Here is a 23,663-nt window from a genome sequence, read left to right on the forward strand (position 1 = left end):
CTGTGAATCACTCAATGGATGACATTTAAATGTACGGCAAGCTCTCAGGGGTGAACCTGGGACCAGATGTAATTCCCCATACTCCATCATGATGTCACCCACTGTGACCCACTCAGATAGCATAGAGGAATCAAGGGCAAATGACTTTGTTAGAGAGATGACCTGGAATATGTTTTAATATATGAAAGTTAGTCTTTAATAAATTTTGCAACTTAACTTTTGTTAATAACAAGTTACTTGGGATATCCCCACAACACATGTTGACCCATAAATATACAGCCACATCATGGTTGAGATCTACTGGTCTAATGAATAAACTTGCTTTTTCCTGCTTTATAGAGTTCCCGTAAAATACCCCTCACCCTGACCCCCAGGATCAATCAATCCCAACACGTGAAGTACCCATGAAAATTCCCTCCATCACATAAATGGGGCAATGGGGCACAGACGAAAACTCACAGAACTAACCCCAGTAAGAATAAAAGTGTAATCACTTTTATGCCCAGCCCATTGCTTTCTTGGCTGGGCCACAAAAATCATCTCCCTCATTCTCCCATGGACTCTATACAAAGGAAAAGGGAGAAAGAAGGAAACTAAAATGCAGGTGCCAAGTCTTATACAAAATACTTTACATGTACAATCTCATATCAGCATCTAAAAGTTAAGCATCATCATCATCTTCCTGTTCTTGTTCTTCATTGGAGTTATCTTTCCCACCAGAAAGCTGAAATTGCTAGGAGAAGGTCCAGTTCTGATAAGCACCAAAGCCCAGGCTCTTGCAACACCTCCTCATGTGCCTGATTCTACCTCTGTCCTGACACCATCAGCCAGAGCCTTCTCTAACAGAGTGATGTTTCCTCCTTGTTACCTTTGCGCGCCGTCCTGAAAATATCCATTCTACCTTGGTCACGTGTTTCACTTCTGTGCTCTGGAAAACACATCCCATCTGAATCAATTCACCCACACGGACCACGAGCTCTGAGGATAAAACAGTAAATCAAGTCAGACTCAAGTTATAATCTATAGAAGTCAAAGAATTTCTAGAAGAGATCATGTTTAGCCAAAGACCCTCAGCAGCAAAAATCGCTGTCACCACCAAACACTGTACGTATTCCCTCTGTAGGTGATCCAGATGATTCCACGTGGGCAAAGTACTCAGAGCCTCCTCCCTCAGACCAGCACAGCATCATCCCCAAGATGAGAATACCCTCTAGCTGCGCACATGTACCAAGCCTGAGGGTTTCTGCTGTCTCCATACCACCATAAACACTTTCTGGTCCTCTTTAATTCCTTTCTCTTTCCCCTTTTCCAGAATTCCTCCCATGAACTCTAATTTCACATCAAGTTTGTACTAAAGGAAGTATGGGAAATCTCAAAGCCGCCACTTTATGTTCATCATCTTAGACACCAACATCTGCTTAGCATAAACAGGAAGTGGAAAGTTATAGAGCTCTCATTCTTATATTTAACACACTGACTCTCCCGACTAAAAAAATGAACCATGGGTAACTTTCTTCAACTTCTTTTATTATTTTTCTTTTATTCTAGGACCTAGTTCTGGCCTTGGTACAAGTCACAGGACTCCTTGCTAATTAAGCCAAGACAAAAGACAGCTTTCTCCTTGACTTTTCTTTCTGTTTTAATCCTGCTCTCTCCTGCCCCCACCCTCCCCACTTCCTCTGCTTCTGGCTTTCCAACTCCTAGGCTCTTCCTTCTGCCTATTGTACAAGCAGCTGACCCACCATATGTTTATTACATAAGTCATTTTAAGTGGCCTGTGAAAAAGAAAAGAAGTAGAAAGACATTTCCGATTTTTCAAGTAATGCTCTATACACATCAGCCACAAAGTTGATTAAGCGATGAAAGGCAGGGTAGTGTATAAGGAACACACAAGTCTAGGTCTTAAGTGCACAGGGTTCCTTCAAAAGACTGTTAAGCAAAGATCACGAGGGAACAGAGTGCATAAGCCACCTTTCATCCAAATTATTTCCCTGGGAGAAGAGTAACTTCCTGCCCAGCAGGAGAAATGCACAATAGGAGGAAAGCAAAAGAAAATATTATGAACTCTAAAATCTATGGAAGGAATTATTTTGAAAGCGATAAAAAAGTTACTCCAAAGAATACCAGTAAGGAAGCAAACTCCCTTTAAATCTATCAGCACATTAAGAATTAAACTTTATTTTTAAAGTGCAATAATAACAACTGAACATTCTGAGTCCTTTCAATGCACCACCATGTGCTAGACACCCTATACACGGTAGATCAGTTAGTCATTACAGTATTTTGAGGTTTGTATGACTAATCTCCCGTTTTACAGAGAAGGAAAGTAAAGGAGCCCAACACCACATGGCCAGGAAAGGTAAAGCCAACATTTAAGCCCAGGCCTGAGTGAAAGGAAAGCCCAAGTTTTCTCACTCACTCTACTGTGGCACCCCACATAAGTAGAAGGATGGCTGATTCTAGAGCAAAAGTAGAGGACATCAAACTAATTATTATTTTCATCTATAGCATTTAAATTAAGAACTATGAAAAAAAGAATTGAAGTGGTAGAATCATAGAGAGACTGTCAACTGAAGGGTAAACTTTGTAGAGAAAATTATAGATGACTGCAAAAAATGGAGTTGCCGTGTTGGTGGAGGCAACTTACATAAAGCAAGTTGGAGCACGTTCCACTAGGCAAAATTGTTAGGGGTTGGATCTATTCCCATTCTAGCTGGAAGAAAAAAAAATACAGCTTGCTCCACTAGCCACTGGGGGAATATCTGACTATCTCTAACATTGCCCTAGCCTGTTTCCATGGATTCCTCAGCTCTTGAAATTGACTCCTTGTGGTTCCCTCTGTGTCTCTTCTAAGCAGGAAAAGGCTATGTTTGCATGGACAAGTGTTCAGGCATGGCATTAGAGACCAAAGGCAGAAAAAGGAAGCAAAAAGAGAATCCTTTGTAATACCAGCAATTTGGAGAGGCTGAGACAGGAGGATCACTTGAGCCAGGCTGGTTTAAGACCAGCCTGGGCAACGTAGGGAGACCCCGTCTCTACTTAAACAAACAAACAAAGCCGGGCATGGTGATGCACACCTATGGACCTAGCTACTCGGGAGGTTGAGGCAGAAGGATCACTTGAGCCCAGGAGTTCACGGCTACAGTGAGCCATGATCATACCACTGCAACTCCAGAGCCTGGGTGACAGAGCAAGACCCCACCTCAAAAAAAAAAAGCCAGAGAGAGAATCCTTGGGCACAGGCATCTGATTTGCTTCTTCTTCCTGGAGAACAAGAGCTTTGGAATTAAGAGAAAAATGACAATGAAAAAAAAGTAGGATAATTAGGAGAGGAGCCAGAGGCCACTTCCTACAACTCCATTTTTTAGAAATCAGATTCAAGCAAGGGATGCTAACTCAATAATTTCATTCGTTCCACAAATGCTTATTAATTGCTTACTCTGTGTCAGGGGCTGTGCCCAGGCAAGCAGGGAAAACACAAGTGAATAGGTGTGATGAGTGTCATAAGAGAGGAAGGCAGGGTGCATCAGAGGAGTTCATTAATAAAGCTGGGAGGCTAAGGACCTAAGCTAGCTGCAGGCGGGAAATGGCCCCAGATTCTAGTTCCCTAACTACATTGCAAGCTCTCCTGGGGTCACAGACTGTTCCTTGTATTCCACACTCTTAAAGAATGCATCTAGTTCTGTGGCTTGCAAACTTTTACTTTCATTTATGTATTTTTATTTGTAAGTGTTTATATCAATAAGCAAAACTAAATTTTAGAGACACTAGCTGACGTTAGTTTGGATATCATTAGTTTATTATAAAAAAGAGACATGGAAATTATTTACACAATGAAAGATTTCAGAACTCCAGTGGAATGAGTGGCTTCACATGAGGCTTTTTCAATAGTGATTTATTTCGGTATATATACTTCCCAAGAATGCCACCATTTCTAAGTAAGAAATTATCCCTGTCATCCAGAACTGCTTTGGTGCCTCCATTTTCTAGATTCTGGGGGAAGAATTTTATCTCCAGCTTTTGGGCTAACTGGTTGAATCTCTCCACCATTTCCTTTAGAACTCAATACAACAGCTTCTACAGTTGCTTGCAATACTTTTGAGATTTTTCTGGAAGCATAATGCCTCCTTTGGTTACAGTCTCAGCTGCATTCCTTTCAACTAATACCCAGTCAAAGAGGCGAAAAAAACTTTCTAAGTAACTCGGGCCACCACAGCTTACACTCTCCCTTTCAAACTGCTTGCAAGCAGCAGAATCCTTATTCAAACCAAATCTTACCTGGCAGCCCAATGAATACAACAGGAAAAAGGAAAAGGACTTTGGTTGCAATGCACGTGGGAGCCTAGGGTCCTATCTGAGCAGGTATGTCTGCTACCAACCCCCTGCCCCGCTCTTACCCTTCATGTTCTTTGGAGCTTAAGGTTCTACAGAGCACAAATTTTAAAACCACTGACTCCTTCCACTTATAAATGGAAAAATAAAGTGCAAAGAAGAGTTAGAAAGATCTGCTCCTTTCTTCTTTTTTCTATTTTAAGAGACAGGATCTCAGCCCTGTCACCCAGGCTGGAGTGCAGTGGTGCGATCACAGCTCACTGCAGCCTCCACCTCCTGGGCTTAAGTGATCCTCTCACCTCAGTCTCCCCAGTACCTGAGACCACCACAGTCATGTGCCATCACGCCCAGCTATTTTTTTTTTTTTTTTTTTTAGACATAGGGTCTCACCATATTGCCCAAGGTAGTCTCAAACTGGCCTCAAGTTATCCTCACACCTCGGGCTCCCAAAGTGCTAGGATTACAGGCATGAGCCATCATACCCAGTCTTTTTCTTTTTTTCTCTTCTTTTCTTTTCTTTTTTTTTTATTTTAGATAGAGTCTTGCTCTGTCACCCAGCCTAGAATGCAGTGGTGCCATCATAGCTCATTGCAGTCTTGAACCCCTGGGCTCAGACAATTCTTCTGCCTCAGCCTCCCAAAATGCTGGGATTACAGGCATGAGCCACTAAGCCTGGCCTGCTTATTTCTTTTCTATCCCCCAGAACACCTAACATAGGGTGCCTATAAAATACAGATGTAGCATCAATGTGGATAACTGATGAAAGGTATTAGGGCACAGTAAAAAGAACATGGACTTTGTTGTCAGAGGTGCCAGGGTTCAAGTACTAGTTATTCCCTTTAATAAATATGTGTCCAAAACATATTTGGACACATACATGAGCAAAACATCCTTCACAAGGCTTTTGTGAGGAGGAAATGTGTTTAAAGTACTAATACAATAATTATCAATATTTTATTTAATAAAATAACTATATTTTTATTGACTGAAATAATTACGATCATTTTTCGAAGATTCACTCTGTGGTAAGTACTTAGCCCAAAGGCTGGCATTTGCTCAAGATAATGTTTCCTTGCCTCTTGCATATGAAGTCTCTTGCCCCTTGGCCCCTCTTTAAGTAAGCATTTGCGTACCTTTGGGCTCCTCTGGAAGCACATGCAGTACCACCGCCTTCTTGAACACCTGGCTCTCCCCTTTGAGGCGGATTTCACAGGTATAGGTTCCCTGGTCAGCCTCTTGCACATCTTGGAGCAGGAGAGAGCCATCATTGCATAAGATGTCCCCCATCAAGTGTACGCGGTTCTGGAAGCGCCCTATAGGCACACTGAGATTGGAGTAATAGTATAGCACATATTCGTCCTGAAGGGCAAAACAGTGTTGGAGAAAATCAAAAGAGGTGCCAGACCGAGGAGCCTGGATCCCAAAGACTCTGTTATGTGGGGGCAGCAGAGCTGTCATCATGATCGTGATCCAAAAGCATTTGGTACCCAGTTAATAAAAATAATGTGCCAGGCAACAGTCTAACTTGCACAAGCTCTGCGACTCCCTTTCTACAAAGACAAATGGAGAAATGCAGTCCACATTTTATTTCTTACAGTTTAAGGTAAAATATAGCACCCACTCTGAAGATCACTCTACGGTTTTAAACTTACAACTTTTGAAAACTATCTCTCATTTTCACCCTATTTTCTGCCACGGCCCCAGATTAGATGGCATTCAAATGCATGATCTATTTTCACTAGTGCTGTGGGTGGTGTTGGCGTAAGAATTCCAGGCATGGCCGGCTGGCTGCCACTTTTCTCATTTCTACCCTCCTCCCGGCAGCAGTATCATAACACAAAAGGAGACATCCACAAGGAATGGTTCCAGGCTGGGCCCTGGGGAATTCTTTTGTTTTTGGTTTTGGTTTTGTATTGTTTTCCTCTGTCACCCAGGCTGGAGTGCAGTGGTGCAATCACAGCTCACTGCAGCCTTCACCTCCTAGGCTCAGGTGATCCTCCCACCTCAGTCTTCCAAGTAGCTGGGACTACAGGTACATGCCACTGCAGCCAGCTAATTTTTGTGTTTGTTTTTTTGTAGAAATGAGGTTTTGCCATGTCGCCCAGGCTGGTCTCGAACTCTTGAGCTCGAGTGATCCCCCCACCTCAGCCTCCCAAATTGCTGGGATTACAGGCATGAGTTACTGCACCCAGCAGAAATTCTTATTTCTGCTTACACCATGGGTTTATCCCTCTTATAAAAATAGAGGCCAATAAAAATTTGAGTGAGAGTAGCATTATAGGGACAACAGGTAATGTGCTCTGAGCTACAAAAACAATATTTTGTTTGCAAACATTGGGACTTTATTGTTAGTAACAAACTACTTGGGATGTTTTTCACAAATGATCCTGATATACGAGTATCTATACAGATTCTCTGATGAGGCTTAATACACTGTTCCTCACTCCAAAGAGCTCCATGAAAGAACCTCGCCCAGCCATGCTGCATCTGCTAATCCCAACACGTTAAGCAGCCACAAAGGAGAAAAAGATGATTCCCCAGCACATACATGGAGCAGTGAAACACTGAAAGAATCTGTCCTCCTCCCCACCCCAAAAAAGATCATTGTGGTATAGTTCTTATGCCTAGGTCAGAGCTCTCCTTTCTAGAACCTCGGAATTTACCCCTCTCACCCGCTTCTGCTACTTAACAAAGGGTAGAGATAAAGGAAGGAAACTAAAAGAATTTCATGTGCAAGAACAAGGATTCTCTCATTTCATGTTTGTGTCTCCCATCAGCCCCTTAACTACTTGAAAGGTAAGCATTACCATTATTGTAATTGCCTTCCTCTTCACAGCTCAGGAAGCTAAGATCAGCAAGGTTGAGTAACTTACTGAGCAACAGCTGATAACATAGCCAAGTTCCTGAGCTAGGATGAGGCCCAGTTCTGATAATCTCCAAAGCCCCAGCTCTTGCAACACCTCCTGGTGGCACCTGATGCCTGACTCTTAACACCACTTTGTCCTGACACCAGCAGTCAGGGGCTTCCATTACATAGTGATGTTTCCCCTGTGTTACCTTGGCGTGCTCTCCTGGTGACAGAATCCAGTCTATCTTGAATATGCATTTGTCTTCTGTGCTCTGGAAAACACATCCCATCAGGGCCGAATCACCCACATGGACTGTTAGCTCAGTGGGGGAAACATTCAAGTCATTCAGGCCCAAGGAATAATCTATAGAAGTCAAAGGCAAGAGGACACATCATTTAGACAAATACTCTCAACAACAAAAATCAATTTCAATCATGGAGTACTAAACACCCCTCTCCCTGGATGATCCAACATAAACAAAGTCCTCAGAGGCATGTTCAAAGGCAGCATGGCATCCCTGTCCTCTAGTTACCTATATGGCTCATCAGAAGGGTTCTGCAATCTTCATACTACAATAAATGCTATGTGGCTCCCTCCTCCTATCTAGTCCCTTACACTTTTCTGGAATTCTTCCTCCCAACCTTTCTAAAGAAATAAGGGAAAACCCAGAAGTCTCTCCTTTCTGATCATGAATTTAGAAACTCACCTCCACTTACCATAACGAGGAAATGGGATGTTCCTTGCTCTTAAGTCTCCCACTGGTTCCCTCTCTGAAAAGGGACCTTTTGTTTACTTCCTCATTTCCCTTTCTGTTAGTTCCTTTACAAAAGCATTTGCTGGCTGATTCTGGCTGTAGGGCAGGTCCTTGTAATTAGGCCACCACAGAGCACAGCTTTCCTCCTGCATTTCCATTGTGTTTGTCCTCTCCCTGCCTCACCCCTCCAGCTTTGCCATCAGCTTTCCAGCCTCTAGGTGCTTCACACAGGAGCCCCTGCCCATTATCTCTATGTTGCTCAAGCAATTTCAAGCGATCACTACAAGAAAAAACCATTACATGGATATTTCTGTTTTCACAAGATATGCTCTATGCAAAGAGACAACAAAATCAAGAAAGATACATTTAGATGCTGCCCAGTTCATATCAGAGAAGAGCCAAGTGATAGGAATGAACAGAAAATGTGCCAATCTTTTCATCCAAGCTGTTTCCCTGAGAGAAGAGAGTTCACTTCCTGCCCCAACAGCAGGCTTACACAGCAGGGAGGACACAAAAGAAAACATCAACTCTAAACCCTTCAGAGGGAATTATTTTGAAAGAAATCAAAATTAGCTCCAACAAATATTTGGAATTTTCCTGTAAGGAAGAATTGAGCTGCTCCATGTGTGATTGAAAGTGTAATAAGCGAATTTAATATTAAGAACACTGTGTGTAGAATTAAATGAAGGACTGCTAGGAAGCAACAACAGCAACCAAAGCAAAGAGAAATTGATGTTTGAAGGGCAATCTTGGTAGAAAAACAGCTGAAGAAGATGAGATTTTCTGCAAGAAAGGAAAACCTCTCCACAAAAAACTACAAAACCCCCAGTGCCACCAAGTCACCACACACAGGGGTTGGACTGGTAGCTCTCTGGATCAGAGGGCAAAAACCTGCAGGCTGCTCCACAGACCTCTGGGAAAATGTCTAAATACCTTTTGAGATCATTATAACCCTGCTTCTTTGAGAAAAATTATCTAATGAACACCATTTTGGTGCGCGTGCATGTGTGCATATTTGTACACACTCTGTATTGCCTGGAATAGGAGCAAAGGCAACCCTGTTGTATACTTTGCTGAGTCAGGGTTTAAATCACTGTCCAAAGTTCAAAAAATAATAATAAAGAGAAAAAGAAAAGGCTGTGAGAGCAAAGCACCTGATTAATTTCTTCTCCTTCCAGAACTACATCCATGGGATAAAGAAAAAGGCATGGGGGAAAAGGATGAAAACCTAGAAACCAGTGGAGATGAGCAACAAGAAGCTCAGCACTTAGGGGAAGCATAAACAGGAGACCAATCTGATCTGAGGAGATGGCCAGGTCAGGCTCCTCAGAAGGAAGTGGAGCATAATGGGAAACCTGAAGGGTAAGGAAGCATCAGGCGGGCTTGCTAGGGTGAAGTGTTGGGAGGAAGGTTCCAGGCAAAGGAAACCACCATAAATCGGGAAAGAGCTCAGTGCATTTGAGGAACCACAAGAAGGCTGGCGTGGCCATAGTATGAAAAACAGCTCTGGGTCTCTCTCTGGTAATTTCAGTTCCTGATTCAAGGCGAACTGTGGTTTTAAAGATAACAATTTAAAGTGCAGGAATGCCACAGAGAAACTTTCCCTTTGTCACGTAAGAGGGTCCCAGAACACCCTTTAGGACCCAAATGCATTCTGTTTCTAATGGAAACAGGAAGATTCAGCTTCCCAAGAAACCATAAGCTAGCTGGCTTCAAAAACAGCTGCTTCAACAAAACTGTGAAGTTCCACATTACGGTTTCCATCTTCAACAAACCCAAGGGAATCAAAAGTATATAAAATTGGCTTTTAATAATGCACAGAACTTAGGAGAAATCAATACCCCACGCAGTCCCTTAGCTTCTACTTACCCAGTAACACTGGCAGCAGGATGAGTTTCAGTGGGCAAAACATGCTGCTCTCAACTTTCAAATCTTAAGATAAAAGAACAAAAATCAGAAAATCATGTCAAGAGAAGCTCATTAATTTAAAAAACCAATAGTGAAGGACCATATGGAGCAGCCTGTGTTTGAGACACTGGTGTGCAGCATTGAACAAGAAAAACAGACGAGGTCCCAGGTCATTTGCAGTTTGTGTGTAGCGGGAGGTGGGGAAAAAAGAAGCAAATGAATGAATGAATAAGAAAATACCAGATGTCAATAAGTGCTATGATGAAACAAAACAGAGCAGTGTTTGAAGTCACTTGGGGGCTGCTTTAGATTGGCCATAAGGGAAGTTCAGATGAAAGCTGCTTTTCAAGAGAAAAAAAGCAAATGATTGCAGGATGCCCTTGAGATGACAACCCTAGACTTTCCACTACCTGTGTGTTTCACACAAACAAAAAATTATAGGATATCCAGCCTGAAATTTTTCCCCATCTCTCCACCTAAATTAGAATTACTACTTTTTTGGGAGGAAGAGGTGGCAGGAGGGAACAGAGTCTCACTCTGTTGCCCAGACTGGAGTGCAGTGACGTGAACTCCAGGGCTCAAGCAACCTTCCTGTCTCAGCCTCCTGAGTAGCTGAGACTACAGGCACGCTACACCACACTTGCTAATTTTTTTTTTAAGTAGTAGGGAGGTCTCACTGTGTTGCCCAAGCTGGTCTCAAACTCCTGGGCTCCAGTGATCCTCCACCCTAGCCTCTCAAAGTGTCGGGATTACAGGCATGGGCCACTGCACCTGGCCCATGGTGAACTTTTTACCTTATTTTTTTTTAACTTTTTAAAGCAGGGCAGTGTGGCTAGAATGAGAATTGGGCTGTGCATTGGACAAAAGTATGTGTTTAATATGCATGTTTTCTCTGTAGTATTCATTTCATTGCATTCACCAGCCCCTGGAAAAGGATTCACTGTTCTACCAAACACCCCCAAATTTTCTTAGCTAAACAGAAGAACCTTGACTCTCAGGAGTTACAGTGCAACCAGTCTTGAGTTCCCACCTACTACTACGCCTGGCCTCAGCCGTGGTCTTTACCCCTGGCCACCCTGCCGCTGGGGAGATTCCACCTCAGAATCTGCTAAGAGGAAAGATATGTTTTTTGCATTAACAGCAAGGTACCCCACCCAGCTCTGCTGGGACATCTGGCACATATGGTAGCCATTTTAATTAATAAAAATTGATTACCTGGCCGGGCGTGGTGGCTCACACCTGTAATCCCAGCACTTTGGGAGGCCGAGGCGGGCGGATCGTGAGGTCAGGAGATCGAGACCATCCTGGCTAACATAGTGAAACCCCATCTCTACTAAAAATACAAAAAATTAGCCGGGCATGGTGGCAGGCACCTGTAATCCCAGCTATGGGAGGCTGAGACAGGAGAATGGCGTGAACCTGGTAGGCGGAGCTTGCGGTGAGCCGAGATCACGCCACTGCACTCCAGCCTGAGCGACAGAGCGAGACTGTCTCAAAAAAAAAAAAAAAAAAATTGATTACTTAAGACATTCCTTAATCGTATTTTCCAATCAACAAAATCCTCTACCTGAAAAATCAGAGTCAAGCTATTCAAGGAGGTTCCTACCTTAGGTCCCACTTACACAGAGAAGTCAGCTGATCTTGCTGAACCTGTTTCCTTGCCTTTAAAAGGGATTGATAATGAAAGGATCTAATAGGATAACATAGATAACAGTGCTTTGAAAATAGGAAGTATTACCATGGAAGATTCTTTATATAGATAAGAGTCAGAAACAGAGTTTGTAGCTTTAGGGGAGATTTTAGGTTCTGAGTTTCTACCTTTCTAAGAATGGCAAGTGATGAATCAGAATGAACAGGAAACTTAAGTTTCCATTTTTGAACCTTGTTGTAACAATGTGGATAATAATTACACTGAGCCAGATATACCAGGAGTCACATAGATTCCCCTAAACAAAAGAACCTCTAATGAAAACACAGACCTCTCTCAACATAACCAAAATCCCATTCCTGCTCCATGCCACCCACCTTGCCCCATACATACATGCATGAAGGTCATAAGGGGCTTCCTTTATGGTATGTCCTAACATTAGTTCATCACATCTGGGACATCTGTTGCCTTCCCCAGAGAGTTGGTTGTGCTCCCTCCTCTGCCCAGAAAACAGCACTTAGCAGTGGGACATTCCCCCTGCAGCTCACCAACCGCATGGAGGAGTAATGACTAATTTATATGTCTGCCACCAACTCAAGTCTGCAGACTCTAAAAGGCAGCACCATACGTGCCTTATTTATACGTGTGTCTGTTACCGTGCTGCAGCACTGGTAAAATGCCTGGCATATACTGGATAAGTGCTCATAGCTGACAATGTGACCATTAAGTTGAAATCAACTTAAAGGCATCTTGCAGCAGTCCCCACTCCACTCTATTCTAAGAGGAAGCCAGCAACTCTAAAAAGATTCTGAACCTCGGCACTAAACCCGAGTAACTCAGAGCCACACCCAAACCATCTTCAAACAAATTCTAAGAAACATGAGTATCATGAATAGAAGACGCTCATTGTCAGTCCTACGTACTCAAATGCACCACTAGAACTCAGTGAAGAGGGAAGCAATGATTTTAGCAGCAAAATTACTAAGAGTTTTTTTAAATGCTCTTCTGGGCTCAGATCTTCCTTTAACCAACTCTTTGATCTTTGGGAAAATCACTGGGCCTTGTTTTCAATATTAAAAGATCAGACCTTTTTCTTAATAGAGCAGCACACTAGAAATCAGTAGTTGATATGTAATAAAGCAGAGAAGGTCAATGCCAGGCCCTGGGTGCTTTACACATTAACTCATTTAATCCTCACAACAACCCCATGAGGTTGTACAGATGAGGAAATGAGACAGAGAATGACAATGTGACTTGCCTAAGAACACAGAGCAAGTGGCAGAGCGAGGATTCAAACCCAGGCATCCTGGATCTGAGCCTGTGTCTTTGCCACACTATGCTCTTCCTCCACAGTTGAGAAAGTAATCAATATTTTAGAGCAAAGCTTTTCTGAACTTTATTTGTCAAAACAAGATTAACCTGCGCCTCCTGACTGAATGATCTTCCAATCCACCTTGCTCAGGCCTTCACCCAGTTAACACCTACTCCTCACTCACATCTCAAGTTAAATATCATTTCCTTGGGAAACCTCTCGTCAACCTCATCCCAGGACAGGTCCCCAAGCCACATGTCTTTTTTTTATTTTGAGATGGAGTTTCAGTCTTATTGCCTAGGCTGGAGTGCAATGGCATGATCTCAGCTCACCGCAACCTCCGCCTCCCAGTCACTGTTGCCCAGGCTGGAGTGCAGTAGCGAGATCTTGGCTCACTGCAACCTCCACCTCCCAGGTTCAAGTGATTCTCCTGCCTCAGCCTCCTGAGTAGCTGGGATTACAGGCCTGCGCCACTACGCCTGGCTAATTTTGTACTTTTAGTAGAGACAGGGTTTCACCATGTTGGCCAGGCTGGTCTCAAACTCCCCACCTCAGGTGATCCACCCACTTCAGCCTACCAAAGTGCTGGGACTACAGGCGTGAGCCGCTGTGCCCGGCAGCCACATGCCTTAATAGTACCTCTACCTTTCCTTTAGGGCATGGGCCACTGTGTCTAATTATCTATTTATTTGTGTGCTCATTTGATTAAGACCCTGCTGTCTACCTCCACCCCCAAGACTATAAGCTCCATGAAGCCAAAAGCCATGCCCATGAGCCACCGCACTTCCAGTGCCAGCATGGTGTGAGGTACAGGGACATCCTCAGTAACTACTTGTCAAATGAATTTGTAACACCTTGGACATTTACCAAGAACACTATTTAAGTTTGAATTTCCTAGTGAGTTGACAGATATTTGCAAATTACTATCTATATATTCACCAACACACACAAATTCTGAATTTTATATATACATATTTAGCTGAATAACAAAATTCTGATTTCGTATGTAGATGAATAAAATGAATTTCAGTTTTAAAAAATATCCAGCAAAAGCATTCAGAAGCACCTTAAGCACCTTGATAATAGACACCATTGACATTCGCAACTTCTACCCTGCTTCCTTCTCTTTCCAGATACTGATTTATCTCCTCAGCAGATGTTTGGGGATAATTCTCCATAGTAAGTTATCTCATCTGTTGGCCAAACATTTTGACCTGAGCTCATGGTTCTTTCACAATATAAATTCTGGCAAATACCTTCTGTCCTTCTAGGGGGTTATAACTATCAGGATCTTCTTTTCTATTACTAATAGTGTAGGGGGGTTAAAAATGGGCAAATGGTCTGAGCAGACATTTCTCAAAAGAAGACATACAAATGGCCAACACATATATGAAAAAAAATTCTCAATATCAGTAATCATGGAAATGCAAATCAAACCCACAATGAGTTATCATCTCATACCAGTTAGGGTGGTTATTATCAAAAAGACAAAAAAATAACAAATGCTGATGAGGATGCAGAGAAAAGGGGACTCTTATACATTGTTGGTAGGAATGCAAACTAGTACAGCCACTATGGAGAATAGTATGTGTGTAGTCCTGATAAGTAAGCAACAATGAGGAGGGGGCCCCAGCTGGAGGAGGGCCCAGGTGAGGAAGAACAATGAACAACTGTTCTGAGACATAGCTAATCTAACAACCTGAGGGCATAATGACTTCTATGGGCACAATGACCTCTTTCACAGGTAGCCCCCTCCAGCACGACCCTATAAAACTTCCCTTCAGCCCCTGCCTCTTTGCAGACAGCGCCTTCTCTGTTGGGCTGCCCATTACAACCTTACAACATGTTTTCATACCTTCTCTAATAAATCTGCCTTTCTTTCCTATGACTGTCTTGGTAAATACATTTGCTGCCGGTGACATCGGCCCTAGCTAGTCACTACCCGCAACATTTTGATGATCCACAAGGGGATTGCTTGGGGACCTCTCCCTTACTCTCTCCCTTGCCTCTGCTCCAACTCCACTATCTCAGTGAACAGCATCCAAGTTTGGAGACAATTGAAGGTCCTGGCCAGGGTTGCTCCCTGTGGACCAGAAGGTCCTGGTGAGAAGTCACCACCCAATCAGAGTTTGCTTTCCTTTTCAGTTTTCAACTGAAACACACTCTAGTATCCCTCTGGCAACTTATGACAACTGGCCAGGGCCACTTCCTGGTGTGGCCTGAAGGCCAGGGGCTGAAGAGTTTTGTCTGCCTTGCCTGGGAGAGAGGAAAACCCTCTCCTACCTTTTCTGGTCAAAAGTCCCTCCGTGTGTCACAACTGGCACACATGGTTTGGGGAACTCAGACCTCCCTCTTTCTCACTCTAAATTCTCCGCATGAAGACAGGCAGACCTCCTACTCTGGATGTTCCCAAACTAGGTGAGCTCAAGCAGCCTCAGAGCAGTGAGTCTCCCCATTCCCCTCTCCTCTCCTCATACCTGAACCGATCATCCGGGGCAAGTCCCCAGTGCCAAGAAGTCTGATAGCTCGGATGCCCTTTAGAAAGTGCACCCAAGTCCGTCAGTGGATGTGAGTGGAACGCTTCTCCTCAGCGAGAAGCCCCAAGAGAAAGCAGTTTGTGTCCCCAGCAGACATTAGCCCCCAGAGGTTGGCTCATCATTTTCCAGTCCCACCATGGGACAAATCCCATCTGCTCCTTCAGACTCACCTCTTCATTGCATCCTAAAACATTGAGACAAATTTAACCCTCAGACTCTCGAAAAGAAACACCTACCTTTCTTGTGTAATACAGCGTGGTCCCTATGCAAAAAAAATCCTCCACTTAGTCTCCTCGGTCTTTTATAACCAAGAGCAGAATGAGGACCACAGGGCTAAGGAGAAAGAAAAATGCAGGGACAAAATGCAGGCTCAATTGTTGGCTGATTTAGAAGCCCTCAGCTCCCTCCAGGTTGCCCTAAGGACACTCCTCCAGGTAAGTGCCCTTAGTGCAGATGGCCAGGCCACTGGAAGGCAAACTGCCCCAATGGGATACATAGAGAAAAGCCCCGCACAGCTTGTACCCTCTGCCACAAGCTCAGATGCTGAAAATGGGACTGTCCTGAGGGCTGAAAGGCCCTGAGGACAGAATTATAGCCCCTGATGGCCTTAAACTGAAGTGGGCTCTCTGCTCCGGCTGAATTCCAAATCACAACAAAACAAAGCCAAGGATGACTCTGGAGGTGGCAAGTAAAATTATCAATTTCCCCTTGAGTTCAAGAGCTGCCTGTCATAGAGATGCCTCCTCTACCCCTTTCTAGAAATACCTTTTGCTTATATGGTAAAAATCTGGAAAATCACTATCTGGAGTTTAACAGGCTTTTAGATACAGTCACTATTGGAACTGAGTACACCATTAAAAGGAAAAGGCTAAATTAAAAGAAGCATGCATAATAATAACATGGCTAGTCCTAGAAAGTTCTCTTGAGAAGTTAAAATCCTTTGCAAGCTTGCAAATGCTCTAAACTCCTCCCAGAAAAAAACAACAGCAGTCACCTTGCACTATAGGTAACTGGTCCCCAATCTTTTTGGCACCAGGGACCTGTTTCATGGAAGAAAATTTTTCCACAGACCAGGGAGGATGGGTGATGACTTGGGGATGAAACTGTTCCACCTCAGATCACCAGGCATTAGATTCTCATAAGAAGCATGAAAGCTAGATGCCTCGCATGTGCAGTTCACAATAGGGTTCATGCTCCCATGAGAATCTAATACCCTCGCTGATCTGAAAGGAGGCAGAGCTCAGGCAGTGATGCTTGCTTGTCCACCCGCCACTTACCTCCTGCTGAGCGGTTCAGTTCCTAACAGGCCATGGACCAGTGCCAGTCTACTGCCCAGGGGTTGGGGACCCCTGCTGTAGCTCAACTGCTAAAGTTTGCCCTCTCACAGTGGTGCCCTGGGTTCAATTCCTGGCTCCAAAAGTGAGTCTTTTGTGGTTTAATCATTTATTGATTCTTTTCCCCTCCATGGACAGCTCCTAATTTCCTGTCTTGAAATTTTCTTTTCTCTGAGTTACCTTTGGGGCAATTCTAGATCTTGTAAATTGCTTACCATCTCTTTGGAGACACCTTGTGTCTCCAGACACACATGGACCTTGTGTGTCCATGTTTAAGTTATCCCCTTACTTAAGGTTTATTAATGTCACATAGGAGGTTACCTTTAGGTAAAGATTCAAAAACCAGAAATATCGGCCATTTGTCCTGGCTAAAATCTGGTAATAAAAGATTTTTAGAGGATTTTTATTTTGAGAACTCCATAGTCAGAAATCAACTTAATTAAAGATTATATTTGGGCTGTACGTATACAGATATTGTTTTAAAAGCCCCTGCTGGCCAGGCACAGTGGCTCATGCCTATAATCCTAGCACTTTGAGAGGCCGAGGTGGACAGAGCGCTTGAGCCCAGGAGTTTGAGACCAGCCTGAGCAACTTGGCAAAATCCCATCTGTACAAAAAAAAAAAAAAAATACAAAAATTAGCTGGGTGTAGTGGCAGGCACCTGTAGTCCTAGCTACTCAGGAGGCTGAAGTGGGAGGATCACTTGAGCCCAGGAGGTTGAGGCTGCAGCGAGTTGTGATCGCACCACTGCCTTCCAACCTGGTGACACAGCGAGACTCTGTCTAAATAAACAAAAAGCCCCTGCTTTCCCTCTAAGAACTTCTCAGTCAAAGGAATTTTGTCTTGATTCTCCATTTCTGTCTGTCTGTGTATTTATGTGTTGTGTGTATAGTATTTATATAAAAAAGCGCTAATTAATTGGCTACAAAATGGGAGAAAATTTTCGCAACCTACTCATCTGACAAAGGGCTAATATCCAGAATCTACAATGAACTCAAACAAATTTACAAGAGAAAAACAAACAACCCCATCAAAAAGTGGGCGAAGGACATGAACAGACACTTCTCAAAAGAAGACATTTATGCAGCCAAAAAACACATGAAAAAATGCTCACCATCACTGGCCATCAGAGAAATGCAAATCAAAACCACAATGAGATACCATCTCACACCAGTTAGAATGGCAGTCATTAAAAAGTCAGGAAACAACAGGTGCTGGAGAGGATGTGGAGAAATAGGAACCCTTTTACACTGTTGGTGGGACTGTAAACTAGTTCAACCCTTGTGGAAGTCAGTGTGGCGATTCCTCAGGGATCTAGAACTAGAAATTCCATTCGACCCAGCCATCCCATTACTGGGTATATACCCAAAGGACTATAAATCATGCTGCTATAAAGACACATGCACACGTATGTTTATTGCCGCATTATTCACAATAGCAAAGACTTGGAACCAACCCAAATGTCCAACAATGATAGAATGGATTAAGAAAATGTGGCACATATACACCATGGAATACTATGCAGCCATAAAAAATGATGAGTTCATGTCCTTTGTAGGGACATGGATGAAATTGGAAATCATCATTCTCAGTAAACTATTGCAAGAACAAAAAACCAAACACGGCATATTCTCACTCATAGGTGGGAATTGAACAATAAGAACACATGGACACAGGAAGGGGAACATCACACTTCAGGGACTGTTGTGGGGTGGGGGGAGCGGGGAGGGATAGCACTGGGAGATATACCTAATGCTAGATGACAAGTTAGTGGGTGCAGTGCACCAGCATGGCACATGTATACATATGTAACTTACCTGCACTTTGCGCACATGTACTGTAAAATCTAAAGTATAATAATAATAATAATAATAATAGTAATAATAAAGAAACTAAAATCAAACATATTATCAGAAAAAATTGAAACTTGAATCTCTTTTAGGTCACGTGACTCTAAATGATTTTAAAAAATAAAGACAGTGTAAATAACATAAAAAATAAAGACAGTGTAAGTAAAGAATGTGTTTTGGTGGGAGGTTATAAGAAGGCGTGTGAATATGGTTTCTGTTAAAGAGAATGTAATTTTGTCTAGCTCAGAGGGTTTTAACTATTGGCCTCACCTAAAAGAGCAATGGGACAACTGGGCATGGTGGCTTACGCCTGTAATCCCAGAACTTTGGGAGGCTGAGATGGGCAGATCACTTGAGGTCAGGACTTTGAGACCAGCCTGGCCAGCATGGCAAAACCCTGTCTCTACTAAAAATACAAAAATTAATCAGTTGTGGTGGTGAGAACCTGTAATCCCAGCTACTTGGGAGGCTGAGGCAGGAGAATCACTTGAACTCAGGAGGTGGAGGTTGCAGTGAGTCGAGATTGTGCCACTGCATGCCAGCCTAGGTGACAGAGTGAGACTCTGTCTCAAAAAAAAAAAAAAAAAAAAAAAAAAAAAAGAGTAATGGGACAAAACTGATGGTTTAAGCAAGTTGAAAAGGGTTTGTGAAGGGTTAATCTTGTGAAAAGTTCTGTGGGTATAAGCAAGTTGGCTAAGATTTAAAAGGGATTACTTAGTTTTTCCGTAGGTTGAACACTGAAATAAAAGCACACTGATGTAGGGCCAGAATCTGGGCCCATGTGCCTGAATAATGGTTTTCTAGAGAATTTATCTGTTTAACAGAAAATTGTAAAGAATTATGAGAGGTTTGTGGACATTTTACCTTATGGTCAGACTAACTATGATTGTATAGATTAGTTTGTAACGTTTTATTAAGAATTGGATTTAACATTAATAATATACTAATGCAAAGGTGAAATTTTGCTTTCTCTCATAAACAAGAATTTTGCATAAGATTTTAAAATAGTGAGAGAGTTTTGTTTACCTTTTAATAAACAACAGAAAAAGGAGGAGAGAGGAGACAGATTCGGTGGGCGTCATGCTGTCTTTATTGCGAACTGCTTGTAAAGTTGACTCTCCCCTCTATCAGCAAGTAAAGATTTTTGCCTTTTAGAAATTTTGGAGTTATCATTTTGGCTACATAAATGACTTTTAGTGACTCTATACTAATCTTCTCGGAGCAACTCTCCTCCAAATCCTGTTGGGTAATGAGAGCAAGTGGCACCCCTCCCTCCAAAAAATCCATACCCCTTTATATTATTTAAGGGACCAATTACCAATCTCCCACCAGTCCCTGGTAATATCCAAATACCCCACACCCCTTTGGGGCAAAAATGTCCTTTCCAAAATGGGTGCCTGCTTAATGTTTACCCAACTTGTGAATTTATCTTTCCCTCTAATACCCCTGTTTCTCCCAGGAAAACTATCTAAATCTTTAACCAATAGCTTCAACCTAGATAGTCCTATTTCAGGGGTTTAAAAATAGCCCACACTTACACAGACACACCCTAGCAAGAAATTTAACCTAGCAATCTCTTGAGAGGGGATAACCTCCTCATATGTGGCCCCTTCACAGAACTCGCACAGCAACATGCAGTATAAGCCTTAACTTCCTAACAAAAGGAAAATATTTTTTGTCTAATTCAAAGGTACTTAAAGGTTACATATAGGCCAGATGTGGTAACTCACACCTGTAATCCCAGCACTTTGGAAGGTCAAGGCATGCAGATCACTTGTGGTCAGGACTTCAAGATCAGCCCAGCCAACATGGCAAAGCCCTGTCTCTACTAAAAAAATACAAAAATTAGCTGGGTATGGTGGCAAACACCTGTAGTCCCAGCTACTTGGGAGGCTGAGGCAGGAGAATCACTTGAACCCACGAGGTGGGGACTGTAGTGAGCCAAGATTGTGCCACTGCACTCCAGCCTGGATGATTGAGTGAGACTCCATCTCAAAAAAAAAAAAAAAAAAAGGTTATCTATAAGACAAGGTAAAAGGAATGAGGAAATAAGAGAGACATAAAGAAGGTTATAAAGGTGAAGGCCAGGTGCGGTGGCTTGTGCCTGTAATCTTAGCACTTTGGGAGGCCAAGGTGGTGGATCACTTGAGGTCAGGAGTTCAAGACCAGCCTGGCCAATAGGGTGAAACCCCATCTCTACTAAAAATACAAACATTAGCCAGGCATAGTGGCATGTGCCTGTAGTCCCAGCTACTTGGGAGGCTGAGGCACAAGAATCACTTGAACTCGGGAAGCAGAGGTTACAGTGAGTCGAGATCGCACCACTGCACTCCAGCCTGGGCGGTAGAATGAGACCCTGTCTCAAAAAAATAAAAATAAAAATAAAAAAACAAAAAGAAGAAGAAAGTTATAAAGGTGAAGAGGTATTTTTGATAAGGAGAGTTATAAAGAAAGAAATTTTATTTAAGAACGGATCTTGTGTGGTAAATTCTTGTCATAAAGTAAAATGACTGATTGTTAAGAAAGAGGGAAGTTTAGGACAAGTCAGAAAGTCCAAGCCTATCATAGATAGTCATGACCGGTGTAAGTCAAGAGAAAATTCATGAAAGAAATTTATAAAAGGAATGTTGTATGTAATTAAGGTATAATAGTCTGTCTAAAATTGGTTCCCTATGCTGTGTTTAAATTCAAACACTTTTTCCTCAAGTAACTTCCAGGTTATCTAAATGGGCTTTCAATAAGGAAAAATAGTCAGACTGCAAAAGGTTTTTCTTCGTCTTTTCAGTAACCGGCTTAAGAAATAAAATTGTATCTTCTAGAATTCAGCAGTTTCACCTTCAAATGATGCTGCAAATGGGATATCGGTCTCTCCCCAATGATGCCTGCTACATTTACAAGTCTCCCCAGAATTCAGTTGGACACCAGTTTTGCCTTGACATGCTCCCCCTCTCTGATGAGACCCTTCCTCCAGCAAAATCCAATATCCTAGGTCCCACAATCTAGGACGGGTCTCTTGACAGATCAACAATTCTAGGTAGGGAGAACTCTATGCCGCTGGTCAGCAGGAAGCAGTTGGAAGATGAGACATCTGCCCAATGCCAAAGATTTGTCATTGTTGTTCTGCCAGGGGTAGAATGTAGAGTCCTGATAAGTAAGCAACAATGAGGAAGGGGCCCCAAGTTGGGGAGGGTCCGCGGGGAGGGGTGGGGAGAACAATGAATGATTGTTCTGAGAGACAGCTAATCAAACAACCCAAGGGCACAATGACCTCTGTGGGCACAGTGACCTCATTCCACAGGTAGCCCCCTCCCGCACGACCCTATAAAACTTCTCTCTAGTCCCTGCCTCTTTGCAGACAGCCCTTTCCCTGCTGTGCTGCCCAGCAACCTTACAATGTATTTTCATACCTTCTCTAATAAATCTGCCTTTCTTTACTTATGACTGTCTTGGTAAATACCCTTACCACCCATGACACCAGCCCTGGCTAGTCACCACCCAAGACAATATGGAGGTCCCTCAAAAAACTACAAATAAAACTACTATTTTATCTAGCAATCCCACCACTGGGCATTTATCCAAAGGAAAGGAAATCAGCACATTGAAGAGACATCTGCACTCCCACGTTTATTGCAGCACTTATTACAATAGCCAAGACATAGAATCAATCTAGGTGTCCAACAATAGATAAATGGGTAAAGAAAATGTGATATATGTACACAACGAAATATTATTTGGGCATTAAAAAGAATGAAATCCTGTGATTCACAGTAACATAGATGGACACTGGAAGACATTCTGTAAAGTGAGATAAGCCAGGAACAGAAACTTAAACACTGAATGTACTCACTCATACGTGGAAGCTAAAAACACTGATCCCATAGAAGTAAAAAGTAGAACAGAGAGGGGAAGGGACACAGGGAGAGATTTGTCAAAGGAAACAAAATTACAGCTAGATAGGAAGAATAAGTTCTAGTGTCCTATACCACTTTAAGATGGCTATGGTTAACAATGATATATAGTTTCAAAGAGGTAGAAGGAGGATACTGAGTGTTCCTAACACAAATAAATAAAAAAAAGTTTGAGATGATGGATATGCTAATTAGCCTGATCCAATCACTATACATTGTATGTATCAAAACACCCCTGTGTATCCCATAAATATGTGTAATTATTATGTGTCAATTTTTTGAAGTTACTAAACAGAGTAGGGGAATTATTCTCCTTGGCAGTTACTACAGAAAAGAAATCTTCAGAAAAGAGACATGCTACAATGAGACTACCATACGAGATGTGAAAGTTACCCCCCAAATTACAATATCATGAGACAAAATAAGGGAGAGCTGCTGTCTCTCAGTGTTTCTCCCTAGTAAGGACAACTAACCACTGAGCAAACGGACAACTGCACAGCCTTCTTTTACTCACAGAGTGTTGTCCACCTGCAGAGCCGAGTCCTCTCAATCTATCTGCACACTGCTGTGCACTTCTAGGCTCTCGGATGTTTTTAGGTCTACAAGTCCATATAACCACTCTAAGCCATGCCTCTTAAAATATGCCCTCATTTTCCATTGTTAAGCCATTGAATACGGACTGGTAGGTCACGTGGCTTCTGTAACACAGTCTAGGTCACATCGGTTAATGCTGTAGGCGAAGGGGACCCTGGAGGTCCTTACTCCTCCTCCCTTCTTCAGAGTGGGTTATACCTAAACCATCCTGCATCAGCCTTTCCCAAGGTCAGGGCTGTGCTGAGGGTGTAATAAGTATGGACAGTAGCCTAGCTCTCTTGGGAGATTTAAGTCTCGGGCTTCTAAAGGTTAAATATCAGCTTGTCTATAATGGGGAGAAGAAAAACAGTGGTATAACTATGTAAAACGATGGATATATTAATCTGCTTCACCATAGTAAACTTTTTACTATCTACGTGTATCCCACAACATCATGTTGTATACCTTAAATATACACAATAAAATTTGTTTAAAAATAAAATTAAAAATTATCTTCTAAAAAGAAAAACAGTGAAGAAAGAGCTCTGCTGTGAGCTCAAGAACAGCCAGTCACAGCTCTACCTAAACCCATGGGTGACTTAAAAGCTGAAGCCTTGTCATCATCATTGTCACGTACTCTTATTATGACGAAACTTTG

The 23,663-nt window shown here is 42.6% G+C and overlaps 1 protein-coding gene across 9 annotated transcripts in view; it reads right to left on the reverse strand.

Annotated features, from left to right (window-relative positions):
• JAML (junction adhesion molecule like) overlaps positions 1 to 23,663 on the reverse strand; it is a 35,427-nt gene that overhangs the window by 11,098 nt on the left and 666 nt on the right. For 2 of the 9 annotated variants that reach the window (XM_054525176.2, XM_054525177.2), the window contains exons 1-5: positions 22,947 to 23,629; positions 9,805 to 9,867; positions 7,390 to 7,544; positions 5,466 to 5,691; positions 869 to 978 (exon numbers count right to left, since the gene is read on the reverse strand). In XM_054525176.2, the coding sequence (XP_054381151.1) occupies positions 869 to 978; positions 5,466 to 5,691; positions 7,390 to 7,544; positions 9,805 to 9,847 (534 nt within the window). In that variant the 5' untranslated portion in view covers positions 9,848 to 9,867; positions 22,947 to 23,629. Of the gene's footprint in view, positions 1 to 868; positions 979 to 5,465; positions 5,692 to 7,389; positions 7,545 to 9,804; positions 9,868 to 11,058; positions 11,331 to 22,946; positions 23,632 to 23,663 lie in introns of those variants that run through there. The other 7 variants (XM_024255181.2, XM_054525173.2, XM_054525178.1 and 4 more) reach the window with 5 other exon arrangements.

This window comes from Pongo abelii, chromosome 9 (genome assembly GCF_028885655.2).
Source record: "Pongo abelii isolate AG06213 chromosome 9, NHGRI_mPonAbe1-v2.0_pri, whole genome shotgun sequence".
NCBI classification, from domain to species: domain Eukaryota; kingdom Metazoa; phylum Chordata; class Mammalia; order Primates; family Hominidae; genus Pongo; species Pongo abelii.